This window comes from Dreissena polymorpha, chromosome 7 (genome assembly GCF_020536995.1).
Source record: "Dreissena polymorpha isolate Duluth1 chromosome 7, UMN_Dpol_1.0, whole genome shotgun sequence".
Lineage (NCBI taxonomy): Eukaryota > Metazoa > Mollusca > Bivalvia > Myida > Dreissenidae > Dreissena > Dreissena polymorpha.
The window spans coordinates 84,254,018-84,280,350 of record NC_068361.1 but is presented as its reverse complement, the minus strand read 5'-3'; the positions used below and the strand labels follow the sequence as shown (position 1 = coordinate 84,280,350).

General features: G+C 35.1%; 1 protein-coding gene across 5 annotated transcripts in view; it reads right to left on the bottom strand.

Moving 5' to 3' along the window:
* Window positions 1-26,333, bottom strand: part of LOC127837734 (ecotropic viral integration site 5 ortholog-like) — a 310,389-nt gene that overhangs the window by 265,877 nt on the left and 18,179 nt on the right. For 4 of the 5 annotated variants that reach the window (XR_008029455.1, XR_008029454.1, XR_008029456.1 and 1 more), the window contains exons 3-4: window positions 21,823-22,424; window positions 20,781-20,864 (exon numbers count right to left, since the gene is read on the bottom strand). Coding sequence is in view for 1 of the 5 variants with exons in the window: in XM_052365049.1 (XP_052221009.1) it covers window positions 20,781-20,864; window positions 21,823-22,388 (650 nt within the window). In the remaining 4 variants the exon portion in view is untranslated. Of the gene's footprint in view, window positions 1-6,587; window positions 6,885-20,780; window positions 20,865-21,822; window positions 22,425-26,333 lie in introns of those variants that run through there. The other variant, XR_008029457.1, reaches the window with a different exon arrangement.

Sequence of the window (26,333 nt, the reverse complement as noted above, 5' to 3'; positions counted from 1 at the left end):
AGTACCTTTCGTGTTTTTGTCAATGCAATACTTAAATTACTGAAATATTGTTCAAAGGTCAAAATGAAATGTAAGTACTTTTCAAGGCATGAGCAAACCTTGTGTTATGTTTTGAATGCATGCATATACATGAACAACAATAACATTTAAGGTCACAAATATGAACTTGAATTGACAATTAGGAAAGTTTGATCTCAATTTTTTTATTAGCAAATTAGTAACATATTGTTTGAAGTTTCCATCAATTTCATTATCAAATGTAAGAAAATAAACTTAGATGAAATAATACTATTTATTGTTTTGCTTTCACATACCTACACAGAAATCCAGACATTTTTACATTCAAGGTCACAGTGACCTTGACCTTAGAATGAATGACCTTGAAATGACCAGTGGTCATCTAAGTGTGCTTGCAAACCTTCATGTCAAGTTTGAAGACTCTATGTCCAAGCATACCAAAGTTATAACAATTTTAACATTTTAACATTTAAGGTCACAGTGACCTTGACCTTCAAATGAATGACATTGAAATGACCAGTGGTCATCTTCTAGTACTGGCCAATCTTTATTTCAAGTTTGAAGACTCTAGGTACAAGCATACCAAAGTAATAACATGAAATAAGAACTTTAACATTTTTACATTCAAGGTCACAGTGACCTTGACCTTCAAATGAATGACCTTGAAATGTCCAGTGGTTACTTACTAGTTCTGGCCAACCTTCATGTCAAGTTTCAAGACTCTAGGTCCAAGCATACCAAAGTTATAACAACTTTAACATTTTTACATTCAAGGTCACAGTGACCTTGACCTTCAAATGAATGACCTTGAAATGTCCAGTGGTTACTTACTAGTTCTGGCCAACCTTCATGTCAAGTTTCAAGACTCTAGGTCCAAGCATACCAAAGTTATAACAACTTTAACATTTTTATATTGAAGGTCACAGTGACCTTCACCTTCAAATGAATGACCTTGAAATGACCAGTGGTCATCTGTTAATCCTGGCCAACCTTCATGTCAAGTTTGAAGACTCTAGGTCCAAGCATACCAAAGTTATACCATGAAATAAGAACTTTAACATTTTTACATTCAAGGTCACAGTGACCTTGACCTTCAAATGAATGACCTTGAAATGACCAGTGGTTACTAACTAGTTATGGCCAACCTTCATGTCAAGTTTCAAGACTCTAGGTCCAAGCATACCAAAGTTATAACAACTTTAACATTTTTTATATTGAAGGTCACAGTGACCTTGACCTTCAAATGAATGACCTTGAAATGACCAGTGGTCATCTGTTAATCCTGGCCAACCTTCATGTCAAGTTTGAAGACTCTAGGTCCAAGCATACCAAAGTTATACCATGAAATAAGAACTTTAACATTTTCGAGCACGCCGCCACCCCGCCCGCCCGCCCGCCCCCCCCGCCCGCCCGACAACATCAATCTATAAGCCGAGATTTTTTCGAAAAAAATCCGGCTAAAAATGAAATTGTTGTTGGTTTTTCACTGAAGATGGCATATCTCATCTCATATGTAGTCCTGTCTGGGACACTAGCCTCGAACCTGATTCTTCCAAGTATCTTGGTTCTGGGCGAGTCTCTCCAGTTGCCCTCAAGTCTTGCCCATCTGCTTAGAATCTGCATCCAGTTGCGGCACCAAGTGTTTTTTAAGCCCCTTCTCTTCCTTTTCCCTTGGGGGTTCCTGGTGAGAGATGGTCTTGTTGCATTGGATGCATGCTTGGGTGTGGCCTATCAATCCCAAACGGCTCTGAAGGAATTTTTTTCTCAAACAGGCTCATGCTTTGTTCTTCTCCATAATTCTTCATTGAGGATCTTGTCTGGCCAACGGATTTTGAGGATCTTCCTGAGGCAGGTCTTGATGAAGACCTGCATTTTCTTTATGGTGGTGACAGTGGTTCTCCAGGTCTCTGCTCCATAGAGGATTGGCTTTACAATGTTATTGAGCCTTAAACCTTGGTGGAATGTCATAAACCCCTGCCAAAATGGTTCATTTCAAGGAGGTACTTGAGTATTTGTAATATTCATCTAAAAATTATGTCATTTGCCACATCACGATGCTCAGGCACAAACATAAACAACTTCCTTGTTGATTTATTAAATCAATTGCCAATAAGTTACAAGGCCCATAACTCTGCAACTAATTGTAAGAAATACACAACAAGGGCTGTTTGTAAAACATGCATGCCCCCCATATGGGCTATCAGTTGTAGTGGCAGCCATTGTGTGAATACATTTTTTGTCACTGTGACCTTGACCTTTGACCTAGTGACCTGAAAATCCATAGGGGTCATCTGCAAGTCATGATAAATGTACCTATGAAGTTTCATGATGCTAGGCCTAAGTATTCTTGAGTTATAACCCGGAAACCATTCTACTGTTTCAAGTCACTGTGACCTTGACCTTTGACCTAGTGACCTGAAAATCAATAGGGGTCATCTGCCAGTCATGATCAATGTACCTATGAAGTTTCATGATACTAGGCATGTTAGTTTTTTTGCCAGATTTTATAGCCGAAATCCGAAATTCGGCTACCGGTATATTCCCAATCGCAAAAAGTATACTTTTTTCTTAACCAAATTTTCAATTTTCTAAGTATAAAAAGGGCACATAATTCTGTCAAAATGCACGCCAGAGTTATCTAACTTTGCCTGCCCAGTCCCCTCATGATAGTAAGTAAGTGTACCAAGTTTGAATGCAATAGCTTTGATACTTTATGAGAAAAGTGGACCTAAACACAAAACTAACCCAGACGCCGACGCCAAGGTGATGACAATAGCTCATAACTTTTTTTCAAATGACCTTGACCTTTGACCTAGTGACCTGAAAATCAATAGGGGTCATCTGCCAGTCATGATTAATGTACCTATGAAGTTTCATGATCCTAGGCATAAGCGTTCTTGAGTTATCATCCGGAAACCATCTTTCTTTTTCGGGTCACCATGACCTTGACCTTTGACCTAGTGATCTGAAAATCAATAGGGGTCATCTGCGAGTCATGATCAATGTACCTATGAAGTTTCATGATCCTAGCCATAAGCGTTCTTGAGTTATCATCCGGAAACCATTTTACTATTTCATGTTACTGTGACCTTGACCTTTGACCTAGTGACCTGAAAATCAATAGGGGTCATCTGCGAGTCATGATCAATGTACCTATGAAGTTTCATGATCCTAGGCATAAGCGTTCTTGAGTTATCATCCAGAAACCATTTTACTATTTCGGGTCACCGTGACCTTGACCTTTGACTTAGTGACCTCAAAATCTATAGGGGTCATCTGCGAGTCATGATCAATGTACATATGAAGTTTCATGATCCTAGGCCTAAGCGTTCTTGAGTTATCATCCGGAAACCATCTGGTGGACGGACATATGAACCGACATGTGCAAAACAATATACCCCCTTTTCTTCAAAGGGGGGCATAAAAAAAATGTCTGGCACTTCTGCATAGTATCAACAAAACTCCTATAAAGTTTTGTTTGATACACAGAAAACTGTTTGTGAAACAAAGTTTGCAGGAACAATTATGTTAGTATCCAATATTTGAAAAAAAAACAAGGGTAAATGATTCTGCTAAGGATTTTGATAAATACACGAAAATAAGGTCTTTGCACTTGCACTTCTACACAGTTATAAAAAACAACATATAAATTTCATATCTATGAACTTTGATGTTTATGCAGAGACCATAGAGAGACAAGTTCTTGACAGTACAGTCTTGTGCAATGATTTAAGTATCAAAAATATGCTTTAGTTCAAGGGCACTTTACTTTGCATTTAGAATATTGCACCATTCACAAAAATGTATATTGCACCTTTACATCGTGTAGACAACATATCTGTGAAGTTTCATTTTGATAGGTTGTAAACTGAGAGAGAAGTTCACAACACAAAGTACACATTCACGTGATGTACAAAAGACCAAACAAACAACAAGCAAAGTGATTCCTGTATTACCCTCACATGAATTGTGTTTGCGGTATAATCAAACACAGAATTTTTCTGACAATTGATCTACCAGTATTAAATTGGTTTATTTTTTGTTCTTCAATCATGAACTTATCTATTCTTCATGTCATGATCAGTATAAGTTAACCCTTTACCACTTAGATAAAGTTACATTTAATACAATGCCCTTCTTACTAAATTCAAGTTTTAAAGGCTTCATTTAGTCACTGATGAGCAGCAAACAGCATAAAACCTGAACAGACTGCATGTTACTCGCAGGCTGTTCTGGTTTTATGATGGTCGCAAAAGCCATTTTCATTTTGCTTCTTATGGGGAAAAGGGTTAATGAAGAGTAAATACAATGTGCACTATGACATTACAGTACATTATATAAATATAAATATTCAACAGCTCTTAATATTCACAAGTATGTTTACAAACAAAGCAAACAATGTCCATAAGTGTTTTTAGACGTTATTTACACATTATTTTCCATGTTCCAAGTACAATACATTGAGCATAATGTTTTGCTAAAAAAACAAAAACAAGTGAATTTCTATGACATAGGTAATGACTTTACCATGGTTATAGCTACATGATTCTTCCTTTCCCATATACTAATTGAAGTCAACCAGGAGTAAACTTGCTATATATCCTGGTAATACATTAGAGTAATACAGTCAGCAGTTATACTGTTTTGTTAAAAAAAATGAGTTTGATAAATAAATTCACATTAAATGCATGCTTGCTCCGTTGGTAGAGTGCTGGGGTGAAAATCCAAAGATTATGGGTTCAATGCCCAGTCCAGCCACATAACTGTGGTGATAATGGTCATAAAATTATTACTTTGGCCATTCAATAGCTACATCTGCTTTAATAAGGGCATTAACCTTGACAAAAATGCAACCCCAATTTTGGTTTCCATGCAAGGTTGCTAAATTCAAAGCTTAGTCAAGATTGGTCTATGAAAACATAAGTTATTGACCAAGAACAACCTGTTTGGCCACCAAAGACCCAACTGTCTGCCATATCTCAAGCTATTGCCCTTTCTTCTCGGACTATTAAAAGAGACTGTGTGATCTTACATGCAAATTATACTGAAAGATTATTTGATTCTCTATATTTGAAACACATTATCATAAATGCGAACAATAGCTTGTGTTAAAAAATGCATTTTAAGAGATATTTAAAACTAAAGATTATATTGCTGGGCTTTAATGTGCTATTCACAATATCTAAATGAGTCAGATTTATAGTCAGTAAATGCAGTCTTTCTTCCTATTTTCTTCCTATTTAAATTAATTTGACCTTTGACCTCTAAGTATGACCTTAAGCATTGAGGTAGGGAGACAAATGTTACATGTGACACAATGCCTGATGATCAGGTTTACATTTGTGCAAAGTTATTAAAATCTGTCAAAAAAAGGCAAAAGTAAGGGCTCAGACAGGGATTTCAAGCTGGTTATGGCCAAATTTGACCTTTAATCTCTAAATGTGACCTTGACCTTAGAGGTATTGAGACAGGCGTTGCACATACCAAATGTTTTCCTGAGATTTTTTAAATCCATCAATATTTTACGAAGTTAAACCCTTTCTTCTTTATGCTAGGTTTACATCTGGCCACGATTACCACAATGTCCCCGATTCCAGAGCATCGTGGCGAACGTAACAGAGCGTGGAGTCGAATCGGGTGATCGTGGGGGAGCGTAACGGAACGTGGTTAAATCGGGGACATTGTGGGCATCAGGACAGATTTTAAATCAAACTTACATTTCACCATGATTGCCCCGATTCATTTTCTTATCTCAAATCGTTGGTCAAATCTCAGGAGATCGCAACAAAGCGGCTTTGTCGTGGGAGATCTTAACAGGACGTAACGGAACGTGGTGGAGTGTGAAAGCCAATTGTGTTGATCGCAACAAAGTGTAACAGAACGTGATGCAAATCGTGGGCTCGATCGTAGCAACAAAACGTGCTGATTTCGTAAGGAAGCGTAACACAACGTGGAGTATACCATTTAATCGTAGAGCTCCCCGATTTTTTAGCCTTTGGCTAATCGGGGAAATCGTTGCCAGATGTAAACTTAGCATTAAGAAGCAAAATTGAAAATGGATTTTGCAAGTTGAGCATAAAACCAGAACAGCCTGCGAGTAACTCACAGTCTGTTCAGGTTTTATGCTGTTTGCTGCTCATAAAAAAAGTGTTGGAAATATGGCCCTTATAACTTGAATTTAGTAAGAAAGATATTTAAATGAATTTAACTTTTTAATGGACTACAAATGTGTCAAAATAGGTATCCAAGTGGTGAAAGGTTAAGTCTGAGACAGGAATTTTTGGACAGACATGAGGACACTCGTTCAGACATACAGACAACAGATTAACAGACATACAAAGAGTTTCATTACGAATATTGAAGACATAGAGTGTTATGAAAGGAAATAAAATAACGAATAAATGATTGTCGAAAAGAAGCGAGTTGATATAAAGATGAAGATAGATCCAACCCTACTGGTCATAATAACTTAATAAAACAAGAAATAGACAGAAGCTTTGGACTTCTTAATCAAACTTATTACTTCTATACAGAAATACTGCATTTGATTTTTTATTCTAAAATCTTACCTTTTCTTTATTGAACGATAACGAATTTTATCCATCACAATAATTTGTGGCAGCTTACAAGCAAAGTTACAGTGGCCTGAATGTATGTGCATATAACCATACTTTTTCTCACAATTGTTCCTTCATAACTAGGTCACATATGTAAACAAAACATGAAATAGTTTACAATAATCGGACTCAATGCACAATCTCCTCTTTCAAATACATAATTGTCTTCATTGTATCAGTTACATGTACATCTGCAGTTGTCCAATCCCACATTCTATAGTAAAAATTATGTATGCATTTGACATTAAACTCAAATTTCAAAAACATTCTTGTGCTCAATCAATATAGTCTTACTTTCACTTATATTGAACAAATTTCTCTTCCTTGTAGACACCAAATGTGGTTTGTTCACAAATTTGTCAGTCCAGAGTAGTTTTCTAGATTTAGAATTCAAAATATATAAAAGACAAATCTGTTGTTTTCATCAAAGTTCCTTGTTATACGCAATCACTTTGTATTATGCTCAGTCCTAAAACTAATAAAATACTTTTTCAAGAGCTGCATTTTTGTCCCTAGATAGTAATGAACACAATAGCTAGAATATCAAATCAAACATATGAGCCGTGCTCTGTGAAAAGGGGGTTTAATGCATGAGCGTAAAGTGTTGTCCCAGATTAGCCTGTGCAGTCAGCACAGGCTAATCAGGGATGACACTTTCTGCTAAACAGAAAACACCATAAAAGCTGTAAGTGTTGTCCCTGATTAGCCTGTGCAAACTGCAAAGGCTATGCAAACTGCACAGGCTATCCTGGGATGAAACTTTACGCACATGCATTAAACACCCTTTTCACAGAGCAAGGCCCACATACAAATATTTCATTAGATGCTTCTTCCTGTTTATTTCCATGTAGGGGAACTATCTTTTTCAGGAAGACAATATTCTTCACCGCAGATAAGATATACAGATGGAGGGAATAACGGTAGTCAGGCAGATGACTTCATGACTGTATTGTTCAGTTTATCTTAAAACCTTTCCATGACGTCAATAATACATAGATTACACCTAAATTGTTGTTGAACACATCTTAGCCAAAAAAACATTGAACAAAACAAGGCTTCTTTTTTAAGATTAAAAAAAAATTAAATTGAAATTCCCCTCCTACTTTTGGAGATCATCCTACTTGATATCTTTATATAATCCATGTGTAAACAATATTATTCATATATAAATTTAATCAAACATAAATAGTTGACAATCAGATATTTTAGCCTATCAAACTAAGAGTAGCACTTGATTTTATTGTAAAATGTAATATTATACAATAGTTTTAAGAATGTATAAAAAATCAAAGAAATATACAATTTGTCAATTTTCTTCATTTGTTTTAAATTTGTATTTAACACAAATACTTAAAGGTATGGAGCTCAATCTATGTGGTAGCATAACAGAACATTTATGTTAATATATAAAATGTAATTGTGTAAGATAAAAATATAGTCTAAAAACAGCCATATAACACTTTTTGCCATCATGAAAATAAATACAAATAGAATTTTAAGAAATACCATAAACGCTTACATCTAATGTTTACTTAACACGTTGTATAAAACACATTCTTTTCTTTTCCAAGTTAAACAATTCCAGTTTTATTCACATTGACTCTGTTATTCTGTTTGTTTCCCAGACTTTGCCACATCATCAGACACTCCAAATATGGTGCAAACATAATTGCTGAATGCATGCACTAGACACACAGCAACTCACATGATAACATTGAAACTTCTCAGCTGTCTTCTTAAAAAGCTTAATTATTTAAAGGGACACACTACTTCTAGATGTATACCACAGTTAGTGAAACACCATTAAATTTGTTCATGCCTATATTTATCCTACAAGAATTCCTTGATTCTTTTGCCCAACAAGCATCAAAACTAGTGTACCATAAAAGTAATTATGCCCCAAACCAAACTTGACTTCCAATTTTCATGAAGTTTAATTATGATTACACAAAAAAAACACCATCTCATGTTGTTGTTTGCACAAACCTACTTTAATCTTTAAACAAGAGATGTGTTTGTCAGAAACAAAATGCCCCCTATTGCGCCGCTTTGAAGCCATATATTTGACCTTTGACCTTGATGGATGACCTTGACCTTTCACCACTCAAAATGTGCAGCTCCATGAGATACACATGCATGCCAAATATAAAGTTGCTATCTTCAATATTGCAAAAGTTATGACCAAGGTTAAAGTTTTGACGCCGCTTTGAAGCCATATATTTGACCTTTGACCTTGAAGGATTGACCTTGACCTTTCACCACTCAAAATGTGCAGCTCCACGAGATACACACGCATGCCAAATATCAAGTTGCTATCTTCAATATTAAAAAAGTTAAGACCAAACTTTAACGAAGGTTTAAGTTTTAGGAAATAAAAATACAATCATATCTGACTTTTACCTTGAAGGATGACCTTGACCTTGACTTTTCACCACTCAAAATGTGCAGCTCCGTGAGATACACATGCATGCCAAATATGAAGTTGCTTCAATAATGCATAAGTTATCAAACTTAAACCAAGGTTAAAGTTTTGGGACACACACACACACACATACAATGAATGAATGAATGAATGAATGAATGACTGAGACAGGCCAAAAACAATATACCCCCGATCTTTCGATCCGGGGGCATAAAAAAGGGCATCAGTAATTTAAGTTATGTGTGATAAGAGCACAAATTGAATGGGCTGTGGCTGATGCCCATATACAGCGAGTTTTCCCAATTAGGAAAAAACTACAAATTTCCTAATTGCTGCCAAAAAAATCCCAATTGAATGTTTCTAAAAAAATATTTTTTAAAATAAAATGCAACATTTAGTTAGTTTCCCTATGCAGCTCTATGGCTTGAACCTAAGTAAATATAATATTGACGACATGACAACATTTAGTTATTAATTTTAAAGTATTTGGGAGCAAAAAATCAAATCCACTAATTTCCCAATATGAAGACTTCACGACGCAAATTTTCCCAATTTCAGAGTTTGTCGCGCACAATTTTCCCAATGGGGCTGGACTACAGGTACTTTTCTCAATTGGGCAAAATAAAATCGCTGATATATGACTTCTAATGACCTGTAAGTGTGACCTTGACCATTTTACCTAGATGCTGTTCCTTATTCTACATTTGAACTCTAATTAAGTGTAACTTAAACTGTTGAGATTGGCACATACAACTAGATTGATACATCAGAATGTAATTATGACCTATGATCAATACATAAGAAAAGAATTGTTACTACACATAAAATTAAAGGCTAGCATTGAAATGATAAACTAATTAGCATTCTAATTTAGAAATTTATAGACTTGGCTAATTAGTATAGCTTTCACTACACACAAGAAATAAACATAGGGCTTGAAACTGGGTCATTGTCATCAGACATCGGAAAGAACTAATTATTCTCAAGTGCACAGTACTTAATGGTAAATACCAGTATGATGCTTTATCAAGTAAACTGTTGATTTTCTTATGATAAAACATTTCACTGTTGTTTATCTTATATTATTCTATTTTCTCCAAAAATGGTAATGTACTGTCTCTATTCAGTTTACATATTGTGCAAACAAAGAGAAATAATACACATATAAAGGTTTTGTAAAGCAACTTACAGGGGAGGGGAGGAACTCTAAAAGCAAGACAAATGGTCCATTGTCTTGTGCCACAAGATCAAATAAATTTATATGTGGCAATTGGTATTTTATTGGGTATTAAACAAATATATTTTTTTAACTTCCCAAACAACAGGTTGTTAACTGCAGAGTTTTTCCTCAATATTAAGTTGGTAAGAGAAAACATTACCATTTCAAATCAAATTTTCAGACCATTTCTCTCACATTGAAAGTAAAACTTTTCCAAATCAGAAACAAATATCCATGAGGAAATGTAATGATTAACAAGGAGATTGTCAGTCATGATGTTGATTCTAAATATGCAAACCTGTGCTCCTGATGAAACTTAAGTGGAAAGAAACTGAAACCTAAGGCACATTCAAGTCTCAAGTATCCATGAGGAATTGACCGTTCAAAGATACTTTTCTGAATTTAATTCAAGTACAATTATATGTGGGACAATTTGTTTTTAGAATGCATATGAGCTGCGCTCTGTGAAAAGGGGGTTAAATGCATGTGCGTAAAGTGTAGTGATTTATCCAGGCCGTTTTAGCGTGGCGCGGCGCCACGCCGCTTTTTTGAAGCGCCTCGCTGCCCCTTTCAAAGCAAATCAGCGCCACGCTGCCCTTTTCAAAGGCCACCGCCCTGTTTTCCGCCGTGCGCGACCTTATTGATAACATCTTATTTGCCTCTTAACCAAGCTTCTAAGCCGACTATTATCAGCGAAGATTCGCGCGGTTGTGAATACGTCATGCGTGAATAACCATGTGTCAATATCAATCGATAATTTCAGTGGCTTTGTAACACTAATCGGTCTTGATACAATCGTGCACAGTTACTTAGGAGACTTGATGAAAACCTCGATGTTATTCACGTGAAAATTGTGCATTTCATGCATAATTCAGTTATATCAAAACATTTATTTTTACGCGTAATTAAATTTAAAAAACACCAGTTGCATCTGTACAATATTGATTTGATTTCAATTTAATGCAAAACAGTTTTAAGTTAATAAAAATTAATTTACAGGGCTTGCACTAAGCGGCGTACGGCCGCATATTACGCCCGATAATTGTTTCCATACGCCGATTACAAAACCCCATGACGTCCACTGTACTTCCTGAAAATTGGCCATTCGCCGAAAATAGCAACCCGTGACATATTTAAGCTGTCGGTTAAAATAACGCTCCGCCTCCTATCCAATACAATTGGCGCAGGCTCGTATTAAAGCTGTCGATTAAAATAACGCTCCGCCTCCTATCCAATACAATTGGCGCAGGCTCACAGTAGATGTGTGTTGATGAATTGTAGCAGACGACAATTTTAACACGTTTGCTGTTCACGGTTAGGCAGACGTGCTTGTTTATTGTCACGATGTTTTGATTACAATAACGTGTGAATGTCGGCAAAGAAGTTGATACCCCGTCTTGGACCCTGTTTGGCCAAAAGTCGTTAATTGTTGTAACAGTAGTAGGCCTGCACCATTGGTTCAATTAAGAACATTATGACCCGTTTGTAACTTGTCAAAATATGTTAATTGGCAAACACAGATATGAATTTTACAAAAATATTGAACTTGTACCACTTATCATTCGTGTTTAGAATGTCGCAACGTACGCTTTCCGATTTTGGCATTCCACTTTCGACGAAACGTAAATTAGAAATTGATGCAAATTGCTTTGTAAGCAAAACAAGTTTATATCGGAGACCAATTAACGTATATTGAATTAATTGACAATGAATAAAAGACAGTACGGCGCCGTTCCTAGTTACACTTTTTGCGAAATAAAATGTACACAATACAACACGTGGTCATGAAAAAAATGTCATTACGCAGAACTTTCTGACTATTCAACAAAGTGTTAGTGTTTGTGAATCTCCATTTAAGATGCATATACTGTAAAGGAATTGTTTGTGCAATGTGTGTAACGTTTTAAATATAAATAATTGTTTAAGAGGGTAACTCATTTAACAGTATTCTAAGACTTCTTTGAAAAGCTATAGTTTGTATAAGATATATATCCTATGGTGTTTAATCTTGTTTTTTGTTACTACATGAAAATATAAAACACATAATAAAATATACATTCTGGATTTTGTTGGTTTAATTATTCAACAATAAATCTCAAAACTATACATACAATGTTTGTGTGTAACAAAGCTTGTTATTAAGTCACTATACAAATATATTTGTGCCCTTTTTATAATTGTCGGGCGCTAAAGTGCCCTTTTTTGAAATTTTGCACCACGCCCTTTTTCCTTCCTGTATAAAACACTAAAGTGTCTTCCCTTATTAGCCTGTGCAGTCATCAGTCCCTGGATTTTTGCTAAGAAGAAACTTTCTTTAAACGTTAGATATCATAAAAGCCGAAAGTGTTGTCCTTGATAAGCCTGTGCGGAGTGCACAGTTTCATCTGGGAGGACACTTTACGCACGTGCATTAAACCCCATTTTCATTTAATGACCCATATATAACTAATTGGTTCAACATCCTCTTGACAGCTTAGAAAGAATGAAATGTGATAAAATTCCCAACTTGGCTGAAGACAAACCATCATAAAAGAGGTGAGGAAAACAATCAACACAAAAATTAATGACAAAATCTTGGTCATTCAACATAATCATGAGGTAGAAACACAGACAACACAATTTGAAGTAAATGATCGTGGTAACTTAAACAAGGGGAATAACCACATACAAATGATCTCTGATGAGGAATTGCTTTCTTCCCTTTGAAAACACTACAAGCATGTACTATCTTGATTTTAGCCATATTGCCATGGGCAAATCTCACACAATAATGTGGATTCAAAATCCAGTTTTGGGCATGCATTTTCTCAAACCACAATCATCAATATGATCATCTCAATTTGAAGTATTTCGTGTCTGTATTTATACTTATAGTGCACAGTAATGGGGGTTGTAAGACGTATCTTTTTGTAGTAAAGCAATCATTCAAAATGATATAAAAAAAATCAAATTGAGAAAAGTCATACATGTACATACAGCTGAATCAGCATTTGGTAAAATGCAATTACCCATAGATTGTCTGTATTACATTTTCAAGTAAAAAACAACACATGCTTAAAGTCAGATATGCACATAATTGAAGGGTAAAGAAAAACACAAATGTGAATACTGACATCCCAAGCAGATGTTATTAATGAAAAGTATGACCATAATGAATTTATTTGCCTCAGGCCAGCTTACATTAGCAAGTAGTTATGTTACATATGGACAGGTGAAAATTGATTGATATTCACGAGAAAAAGATTCATGGGGTTTCTTCCTGGTTTGGTTTTGGATATCTGACTGTCTCAGAGTTGTCGAGCATTTGGTCTACATGTATACAATCTTTAGAATGCTCAGTAAATTTATATCTGAAAATTATAATTTGTGCTTGCTATCGAAATATAATTAAACCCCCCCCTAAAAAAAATATCAAAATATTGTGCAAAAGAAAACTGAATAAATAAATCATTATGTTCTACTGCCAAGACATATTATATTCATTTTTCATGATAAAAAACTATTGTAAGAATAAACAGCGAGCTTTTACAACATGACCTGAGTTATATTATACAATTAATAGACCAATTGCTAGTTCCTTTTATTAATGCTTCAACCATGTCTGAGCAGTACATATGGACTTATCATTTAAGGTGTATCGCCAGATGGACAAAACTGATTAACAAAAACCCAAACAAGAGTTCTCACTCTTCTTTAAAACATTATAACTTACACCGAAAGCCTGAGGCTTGCTGACATGCTCTCATGTGAGTTTCTAGGAAAGATATGTAATTATTGAAGAAAAGAAAAAATCATCTTAACACTGTAACCTGAGTGAGATTCAAATCCATGACCTGCACAATATTACAATATACTTCCTTGCAATGTCCCCTATAGAACCCCATTACTGACTTCATATGACTGTTGTCGTTGTTTGCAGTACATTTATCATTATTTTCAGTGGAATATACATTATGCTATGTGCAATTTTCTTTACGTTCGGTACATTCGTCATTGTATGCAGTAGTTAAAGCATTAGGCGAAGTAGTAACAACATTATGTTCTGTCCAAACTTCTTGACGTTCTGTACATTCAACATTATGTATAGTAGTTTTATCATTATGCGCTGTGCAAACGTCTTTACGTTCGGTACATTCGTCATTACGTGCAGCAGTTACATCATTAGGTGCAGTAGCAACAACATTACGTGCTGTGCAAACTTCTTTTCGTTCTGTACATTCGTCATGACTCATTATGTGTAGTAGTTTTATCATTATGCGCTGTGCAAATGTCTTTACGTTCAGTACATTCGTCATTACGTGCAGCAGTTACAGTATAAAGTGCAGTAGTAACAACGTTACGTGCTGTGCAAACTAACATGATGTGTAGCCTCAAAGCGTTTACGTATGCTAAAAATAGCCGAAAGAAAATAAAATTTTAATTATGTTTTAAACAATTTTTTACCAGCAGAAAGTTACTTATTAGATCACTACAAACGTTTTAACCATTAAGAAGAGACCAACTTTGTGAGTGATACCAGAAAACGTTGAAAATCAACGATATATTTTGGGTGACCTGAGTGACTTTCACTTTCACTTTCCGAGTTAACAGGGATGTAAATAAACTGATTGTTTGTAAACACAATTGAGTCCGAGGACACTATATTTTGAGCTCAAAACAAGTTGCATTGCTTATTTTTGAATGGTAATGTCCAATTGCATATACATATTGTTTTTTGATAACCTTTATAAATAAAATATGAAAAACAATAATTAAAAATCAGTAAATAATTACGGATCGTGACCTTTATAGAGCCTTTAAACACTGAAAGCAAATTAGTTCAAATTTATATCCACCGCAAAATAAATAGTGTTTATGGATGGATGCAAATCCCTTTATGTATGGTACAATCTTAACAAAACACTTGGCATATTTCATCAAAAATAACAGTTGACCTCAGAGTGTGACCTTGACCTTAGAGATCTGAGTCTTCCTGTGCCACACTGCAAGATAAAAGAAAACAATTGCAGAATGTTGTTACAGAATCCTTTGATGCATAGTAAAGTTATGGCTTCATGATGGCTAAATTATGAATAATTCATCAAAATATTTGACCTCAATATGGGACCTTGACCTTGCCTCTAGGGTTATGGGTATTGCATGTGACTCAGCCAAAAATTATTCACAACAACTATGGTAAGTTGCATAGCTATGGCGCATATGTTATTGAAGAGACAGCTAACCACACAACAAATCCTATAGAAACAGGGTATTTTCAAGTAAAACAGGGTCATTACTCTGTTAATACCAAGTTTCAATGACCTCAGCTCAAGCAGTTTCCAGATATGGCTCAGGACACACAGGTTTTATGACGGACAATACCAAAAACAATATCCCTCTGCCAATGGCGGGGAATAAAAAAGCATTATTTGATTTGATGTACATTCAAATGATTATGTGTTTTATATTGAAAGTACACAAAACAATTGGACTCTTGAGGAAAATGAAAAGCCCTCCCCCCAAGGTAATAGGAAGCATTAATACCGGTAATTGGATATACAGTAGATATGTATGGCTTGGTGGTACATAATCATTGATGAACCATCAAAGAAGAAATTCATCAAAATCACACTTTTTTGCACATTAGATATCAGGTTGGTTTGGTAATGTGAGTAGCTTGCACACATCACCACATCCTGAGGTGTGTGACAGGCAATAAGTACACACCACATGAAAGAAAACAAAGAGGAACAAAACAACCCCAGATCAATTGACTAGCCAAGATGTAGAAAGAGAGAAGACTTGTGTGGGTAACTGACAACAAAGCTGCTGATAACAGAATCTAACGAGAGCGCCGATGGCGTTAAAAGCATAGGTGCAAGATACAGGGAAGAATGGCGTCACGTGGTATAATGTAGTTCGATATCGCCATCCGCGAATTTCTCAAATCAATAATTTCAAACAATTACCGACTATTTAAATAGATAATCTTTCCATTTACATCAGTGTTTGAAACGCTTATGAAAAATAATTACCCAAGCCTTTCAAAATGTAAGCACGGACAGATCTGTATCTTTTCACAAATGAAAATAGACGCTACCCTATTCGTCTGCGTCAAGAATTTGTCGTAAAACTTGTGGTAAGCGTTAGATGCAGACGTGCACAACAGATTGAGTTCTGAATACAGATTTCTGAATGCAGATTTTTATAGAAACTCCTCAAAGCAGTTACTTCCCTTGCTTCGCCCGGTCAGTAACTTCTAGTATAAGGGAGGCCACTGCGTAGGAGATTGAGATTTATAGTGCAGATAGAATTGTTTTACGAACGAAATTTGTTTTAGGTTATAAGAAGATTTTTTGACATAAAACGGTCTAAGAAAAATTCACTAAAAACGGTGTCAGCAATATTCTTGGAAGAAAACGTTAGAAAAACGTTTCCAATTTTTTTTTGTAAGAATGACCATATACTAAATTAAATAGATATTTCGTCTGATTTTTGATCAGGTAAGGCTTCATAATAGGTAACCAATCGATGTGGATTTTTGAAATGTGGTATATACCATAAGCATAGGTGCGTAAACGCACCTATGCTAAAAATGAACTTGCATCATGTTTAAAGTTATAACTATAAAACAGTAGGAGTAATAAGATTACTGGAAAGTTAGACTGATTCCCAAGCCTTTAACCCTTTTCCACTTAAATACCCATTTGGATGCATTTGTAGACCCTCAGAAAGTTAAACTCAATTACAGACCTTTCTAACTAGATTCAATATTTAAAGGCTTCACACAACACTCTTAGATACTGATGAGCTGCAAATAGCATAATACCTAAGAACAGACTGCATGTTACTCGCACAGGTTGTTCTGGTTTTATACTGTTTGCATATAGCCATTTTCAGTTTGCTATATAGATTTTGTGCTCACTGTCTGATTGATGAAGAGTACATCCTTATTTATATCCAACATTATCAATGGCATACAAGGTTAATCAGAGGGGGGGGGGTCGGCAAAATTTGGGGCCAAAATTCAGCCTCATTCATAATATAAAAATATATACATTTGTTCCAAATAAATGCGGAAAATGCCAAATTTAAGGTTTACAATAAATAAATAAAAAACAAATAAATAAATTGCAATAATCAGTTCATCCTTCTTAACCCTTTCAGTGCTGGAACCGAATTTTGAAGGCCTTTGCAAACAGTTTGGATCCAGATGAGACGCCACAAAACGTGGTGTTTCATCAGTATCCAAATTGTTTGCTATTCTTATAGTATTCTTCGAAACAAAATCGAAGAAAATGCTTATTTTGGAAATTCAGCAGACGACATTTTAGCAGATGACAAATATCCCAGCATGCAAAGGGTTATTCAGCTCTAATGGTTGAACCTTAGTAAATAAATATGATATTGTTAACACTTTGTGAAATGTGAAAATGTTTATAATATTAATCGTTAATGGTAAAATTAAGTCAGTTCCAAGATATGTTAAGTCAACAACTAGAGTAAACCAGTATTTTTTTTTAAATTTGTAGCATGTTTCATGTAAATAATGGAGCCTTTGTAAAGCCCTTTCAATACAGGGCAGACATTCCCCATGCAAAAGTGCCAGCAACAAAGACTCGTTCCTGTGTGATTTAGGCAAAGAAAGTACATAATTAAACTTATTCATGTGCTAATATGCATAGAAGCCACTTAAACACATTGGTCCTTACTAGCCCTTAAGGATTCAAGTGCTTTTGTCTATAGTATTCACAGGTGGTTACATTGAGTGATCTTTGGAATGTTATTACTTGAGATCATACAAGTTTTAATCCAGATGAATATATTTTGAGGTCACCTAACAGTTTTCTCACATTGTGAAATCAATTTGTAAATTCAAGATCAATATTGTTAAGACCTAAATGGAAATCATAGAGGAAGTCAATACAAACTGCCTAATACTTGAATGAGAAAGTAAGATCTACCAGGTACTTATACTATCAGAACACATTTTAACCCTTACAGTGCGGGAACCGAATTGTGAAGGCCTTTGCAAACAATTTGGATCCAGATGAGACGCCACAGAACGTGGCGTCTCATCTGGATCCAAACTGTTTGCTATTCTGATAGTATTCTTTGAAAAAAATCGAAAAAAATGCTAATTTTAGAAATTCAGCAGACGACATTTTAGCAGACGACAATTTCCCAGCATTCAAAGGGTTAAAGACTTCTCCACCAAGCAAACTCAAGAATATTATCTTTTTCTCAGAAGACCTTTGTTCATTTGGCCTAACAGCATATAGCTTTTGTGACAAATTTAACCCTTTGCATGCTGGGAAATTTGTCGTCTGCTAAAATGTCGTCTGTTGAATTTCTAAAATTAGCATTTTCTTCGATTTTTTTTCAAAGAATACTATCAGAATAGCAAACAGTTTGGATCCAGATGAGACGCCACGTTCTGTGGCGTCTCATCTGGATCCAAACTGTTTGCAAAGGCCTTTAAAATTCAGCTCCAGCGCTTTAAGGGTTAAGACAATTTAAGTCAACAATATTTGTATATAAGTTTATTTATTAACTAGAGAAGTGTCCAAAGGACACAAATGTCAATGCTATATGTCACTGGACACAGAAACCAGTGTTGTGACTGGCAGTAATAATGTGAACAATTAACAAAGCATGTACTAAATACCTGAGTCCTTTTTAACTATTTCTACTTATAAGCTGATTTTGCGATTTTGACTTTGGCTATTGAGCGAACACCAGAGTCGATGCACATAGGATTGAGCAGCATTTTGTGAAAAGGGGGGTTTAATGCATGTACGTAGGTGTCATCCCATATTAGCATGTGCAGTCTGCACAGGCTAATCAGGGACAACACTTTGCGCCTAAACATGATTCATGCACAGAAGAGACTTTCTTGAAACGAAAAATATCATTAAAGCGGAAAGTGTTGTCCCTGATTAGCCTGTGTGGACGCACATGCATATAACCCCCTTTTCACAGAGCACGGCCAAATTTGATATAGAAATGATGAAATGTTTTGCCAATACATTACATAGTATCAGAACTGACGGTCACATGAACATCTACTATCACTATTAGCACAAACTTCAAATGTCCACTTTGACCTTGACCGAGAAGCAAGCACCACGGTTGTTACACTGGAGAAATCGCCACTTCATATGGTGATCATTTATGCCAATAAATTTCAAAATGCCATATTTCACAACAAATTTTTGAGGACATTAAATATCCCAAACACAACACCATATTTTCTAACACCATTATCAAAGGGCAGGCATAAAGACATTTTCACAGCAAGGATTTTACCATCAATGCACCCAACATTGGGTCCAAAACATAAACACATGCACTTGTTTTTCAAGCGCGCAGTGAATCTCTGTTGAAATCAGACAAGCAAAACAATACGCAAGATTCCTATCAGATGTTTATTTATTAGATTTTTTTATGAAGAATGAACATGTATTACACATTACATTTGATTCTACAAATCATTTTTCACAAAGAAAGATATTAACTACTTTTTTTACTTAAAAAATAAACAAAACAAATTGCTTTTCGACAATAATATCATTTTATTGCACTGTGAACAGTAGGTAATTCTTCTGTCAACGAAATGTCCGGTCAATACAAAGTTGAATTAAATAAAATTCAAACATTTTTTATTCCATGCTCAGCAAATAAGCCTAATAGAGCCTCATTGAAATTCAATGTATTCCCCGGGCGATTCTAACTTTGCATACAAATAACCAAACAGTCATTGATCATCTTACAGCGTTGTGTTCAATATTTACCACACAAAACAACATCAAAGGAAAAAATCAGCATAAAACTATAAAACATAGCTCCTGACAATGATCAATTGTTGTTTTAATATATTCAAGAACTGAAATTAAACGCCCAGCAGCTATTTGAACAAAGTAAACGAATGACAAAGTTACAATGCAAATAGTTTTTGCTCTGTAAATTACACCCAGGGCCAAAGAGATTAAAACAAAAGTACATACTTTCACCCAAAAAAGAAAAGATTTTCTAAGTTAAAATAAACCTTTGATACAAACATGAATAAAGAGTTGGCATTCTGTGATTATATAAGTCTGCTTTGAGTAGAAAAATATACAGGGGTCCCAACTGGGTTGATAATTATGTAAAGCATTGACCCATTTGTTTTTGGTCTCTGAACAAGGCCAATCAATGATAAAAGCTTGGAAAACATTACCCAAGAGTTGCAGGATAATTATTACAATGAATTGGTAGTGGACATCCAACTGGAAATGTGTCACACACACTGATAACCCAACAACACATCAAAAAATAAAAAATCGATTCAAGTAAAGACCTTTCTTACTTGAATTCTTAAGCCTTGATTTCCAACTATAAACACTGATGAGCAGCAAACAGCATAAAACCTGAAATGAGTGGGAGTTACTCGAAGTCTGGTCTGCTTTTATGCTGGTTGCATATGGCCATTGTCACTTCTCCCCTCTGAGGGGGAAAGGGTAATGCTTGCATACTGGGATATTACCTGTTTGCCTGATCCAACTTTGCCAGCAATTCAAGCTCAGTTGGGCTGCTAGTGATCACAGACGCGGGGCTCAAACCTATCTGCCTGCAACATAAACAAACAAACTGAGTATAAGCATCAGTGCAGGAAAGCCTTTTCTTGGGCAAAAACTAATGAAGTATAAAATAAATAAAATTATAAGGAAAACAAGATGTGTTTGTGAAACACTATGTCCCCCCTATATATTTGACCTAGAAGGATGACCTTGACCTTTCACCACTCAAAATGTGCAGCTCCATGAGATACACACATGTATGCCAAATGTCAAGTTGCTATCTTCAATATTGCAAAAGTTATGGCCAATGTTAAAGTTTGATGCAAACAAACAAACCAACAGACAGGGCAAAAACAATATTTCCCCCAGTATAGACTGGGGGAAAAACAAATCAAATAAATTATTTTTTCAAATTTAGATTTTTTACTTGCAAAGAGGGAGTTTTTACCATTTTACTTTGGATATAGGTCGTTTAACAGACCTGTAGATACAAATAAAAAAGGTCTGGTAATGAGTGACATGGTGAACAGATCTAATGGTTAGTTTTATGATTTCCATTAAAATAATGATTGCGTAGGTCAAATACCTTTTTTTTGGTGTTAGTTTACAGCCCTCATATATACTTAGTGTGGATCCATGTTATTTTGTTGACATGATATTTTGAGGATATGTGTATGTAAAATTGGTAATGTCCATTAGATTGTATTTTTTAATTAATAGATTTTCTTTTAATAACTTATACAAGACTTGAGACACAAACATTTGTTGAACATTAGATTTCATGGTTTAGCTGACCATCAATCAAATATCCATAAAAAAATTAGAGTAGGACCAATAGTATAATACTGTGTGGGGGCTTAAAAATGTATATTTATAGAATATCATTATTACATAATTTAAGTCAACTCTAACTAAACATTAATAACTTTCCTCAATGATGACTTCAATGCTGGAAACTGGTGACGGATGGTACTAAAAGAAATAATATTAAATTGTTTAGCACATTACCTGTTTGCCTCTTCCATTTTGGCCAGAAGCTCCAGTTCAGATGGTGCTAACTTTTCCACACCTCTGTCTGTTGTTGCTGTTCCACTCTCTGGCTTGTAGTCTTTCTTACCACTATCGACCCCAACTTCAACCTTTAGAGAACAACCACTTCCCTCTACCCTGTCGGGTTTTGTGCCACTATTTTGATTGTGTTTTGATGAGTCAGCTATTTTGTGTTTAACATACAGGTGATTTTCACTTCCTGTTAAGAAATTGGTGCTAGAAAGTGTGTCACAAGCATTTGACTGGCCAGGAACATTTTGGCAAGACATTTGATGAGTATTATCTGTTTTTGACATTGGAAAACGTCCAGTTTTCTCTCCAGATGAAGGTATGGTATTGCTTTTTGTGTGTGATGGCAGGGTGTGATCTTTTGATACTGAACAAGGTGGGGTGCCATCTTTTGTCAAGGTGGACAATAGGGTGGCAGATTGTTCAGCTGATGAAGGAAGGGTGGTTTCTGCAGGTGTTGCCGTGGATGACCTGCCATGGTACCCACCTAGTGCCCCACCACTGCTATGTGACATAGTGTTGCCTCATAGATCACATCTGCATACAGTGGCCTGAAATACAATAAAATACCGCCCTTTCAGTCTTCCATTTGCAACCTTTATATTCATACAATAATTGATACAGTATTATACTGTGCTTTCAGTTGTACATTTGCAACCTTCTTATATGATTGATACTGAGTATATCACTGCACGTTTAGTCCGCCAATTGCTACTTTCATATAGTACATTCAATAACCTATACTTTTAAAATTGACTTTTTACATGCTTGTATAAGATCAAGAAAAACTGAATTTGATAATATCTTAACATTTATGACAACATATTATAAGATTACATATTAAAAAAAACACTTTTTAGTAATTGGAAGCATTTGGAATAACATGCACTGTGATACAAAGTTAACATATTAATACATATTGATTATGAAACATTCATAGAAAAAAACACAATTCGTTTTGGATAACAAGTTTTCTTGACATCTAACACACGTAAACACATTCATAGTGCTACAGAAATCATTAACCCCCCAAAAGCATGACCAAAATAACTAGGGATTCTCTCCATAAGAAACTCCCAAATGATTCCATGTCTGGAATTATACACAATTTATAGGAGGGCTTGACATCAACGTCAAGTCAAACTGTTCAATCACATGGAACAGACAAGCCAAAGAATTAATGAACCCAATGGAAGAAGTAAAATTTCTCTTTGAGAATCAATACTGGTGCAACAAAATTTGAGAAAATTTGGAAAATTCCCTATACAGTTAATATGTTGTCTGTATAATGTTTATACATGGTGATGTGTGGTCAATTTTGTTGTGTATTAACATTAAAAGAAACAGGGAATTCAACAATATGCCTATTAATTTTAGTGTTGCTGTTAATTACTTTAACTAAGAAATTACACCTAGGTAAGATGCATTCTTGTAATATTGTACTATTTGTACTTCATGCATTTGCTTCGAAGTAATTTCTCAACAAAAAAAATCCATAATTGTGTCTTAACCCTTTCCCTCATCATAAGCAAAGTGAAAATGGCTTTTGCAAACAGCATAAAACCAGAACAGCCTGCGAGTCACTCGCAGTCTGTTCAGGTTTTATGCTGTTTGCTGCTCATCAGTAGCTAAGGGTTTGAAATGAAGCCTTTAAAACTTGAATCTAGTAAAAAAGTCTTTGATTAAATTTACCTTTCTAAGGGACCACAAATGCTTCAAAATACGAATCTAAAAGGTAAAGGGTTTATAAAGATATCAAAATTAAATTGCGAGAGACAAAGGCCTTACAAATATTTGTGGAATACTGTAAATAATAATTCATAATTCTACAAAAAAATGTATATTACCATTTTTAACATTAACATAAAAAAATACATTAAATTCAAAATAACTTTTATCACAAGTCCACTATAATCCATAATCCATAATGTGCAGCTTTGAAACTTGCAACTTTAAGGTCTGCCAAGGCTGAGTGAGGTACCTCAGCATGTATCTGAGCACAATTTGCTTTCAATAACAAATTGAGTTTATCAACTAACACAATACATCTGTATACATTATTTGTACTAAGACTGATGTGAACCCATACAGATTAACAAACACCATTTTACAGAATGTACTGAGTGATCTTTTGTATGCAGATCTCTAAAGTACAGACTGTTCGAACCCAATGCATTGAAATTAAACGAACAGATATTTAAATTGCTATAAAATCCATTTTCTGATCGAGATAATGAGAGTTTAAAACATGCAGTTCAATTGAACCCATTTATGCCTAACGTCTTGAAAAAAGGCCTTGGCAAACAGCGTAGACCCAGATGAGACGCCGCATGATGCGGCGTCTCATCAGGGTCTGCGCTGTTTGCTTAAAGGAATTTCTGTAAGAAATATTCTTAATATAGAAATAAATATACAAGACATCCCTAATTGTGGAAATAAATTCATAAAATTTAGAAGGATGGGAGAGTCCACTAGGCATAAATGGGTTAAATACAAAACCTAATTAAGAAACTAAGTTCTTGTGAAACTATGTTATTTCTCACACATTTCAGAACAAACCAAAGTATAAAACCCACAAGCTTTTGTTTTAATCTAATTCCATTAAAATAATGATCCCACTAATGCTGCTAAAAGCTTAAAAAGCACACATATTCCAGTGTTTATTGTTGGCTGAGTTTCTCCTATATTTAACATGTTATGCATCACACAGGCATCTAATCAAAACAGCTCTCATGTTATGATTTCCCACAGAATGTTGATACAAATAAGTGGAGAAATGTAATGAAAGATTGTAAATTGTGCAACAGCAACAAAATGACAGTAAACTATAAACACAGCCTCATGTTTCATAACAGAGTAAATCAAAACGCTAAAGGCACTGAATGTGTTCACCGTTGTATAATCTTAGACGCAACTCAGTTTTCAAAATTTAATGTTGTAGCTTTTTATATCCCAAGTTTGAAATGACCACAATCCATTCAAGTTTATAAAGAGTGTGTCTTAAAACACAGGTTGAGATGTGTTGTTTTTTTCAAATCATTGATACAGCTAATCAGTGTGCACAGGCTAATGTTATTTGACATGCATTAAGCCCCGTTTTCTCTGAAAGCAGCCAATATGTACTGATTTCAATGATAAACACTAGACTGGCCAATGTTGTCTTGCAAGCTGTTAAATACACACTATGTACTGTACCAGTGAGAACAGGCAGATGCGGTGGTTAAAGCAGAGCCTTTTAGCATTCTGTTATCTGCTAAATTTTACTGGAGTTATCCACACAGGCAGTCACGGGTTACGGTTCCTAGCGTAGCTAAGGCATACTGATTTGCAAAATTCGGTCTGCATTATTTGTGAGCTAACGCTCACAAATAAAAAGCATATGGCAGTTATGTTGCATATTAACATAAATGAAAATAAGCAAACACCACAATTCATTTTTCACATACCCTATTTGGTTCATGAATCATGAGAATAAATATTATTTAATGTTGGATAATTAGAACCACAATTGCAACAACTTGCACACAGACCTAAACAGGACTTTTATATATACTTGTTGCCATCATCCTGTGAGTGAATGTTCATACAGACCCTGAATGCATATGCGTTCTATTTAAACAACCAAATTTCTAGGCACGAAATGGGGCATAATTCTGCTAAATCAGAGTTATAGAACTCGTTCAGTGGCCTCACACAATGAACTCAAACACATGTGAGGTCTAAATTAATCAAAGCGCTGAAGGCAATGAAGTTGTTCGCTATTGCGTAATCGTAGACGCAACTCAGTTTTCAAAATTATGTTATAGCTTTTTATATCACAAGTTTGAAATGAACACAACCCATTCAAATTAATAAAGAGTGTGTCTTAAAGCACAGGTTGAGATGTGTGTGCACTGTTTATCCTCATATTTATGTAATAGAGATAACTTAGACAAAATAACAACAATATATCTCTTTTTTTTCACAATTGGTTGCTGCTATGGCAACCATCTTTAGACGGTTGGTTGCCTTGCTAAAGAAGAACAAGCCTATAATCATGTACATGTTGTGTTATGTGTATCTTATACTTAATATCTATTTTCTTTAAATTATTGAGCAACAATTTTGCCCACATGACAGACTTTAATGCAGCATTAAGCCCCGTTTTCCCTGAAAGCAGCCAATATGTGCAGATTTAAAAGATAAACTGGCCAATGTCGTCGCACAAGCTGTTACAGTACAGACACAGTGAACTTAAACAAAAACGCCTGTCCGCGGTGTTCACTTTTCCCGATGGGTGACACCGTAAACACCTGTCTGTGATGGTCATTTTAGTTTTAAATGCAAATGTTCAAAAGAAAATCATATACTACATGTAGATATTACATGTATGTGCACATGTATGCGTACTTAAATTCGGACAGTACGTAAAGTCGGAAACATAAATAAAGCGTTTAGATGATCAATACTATTAACTCACA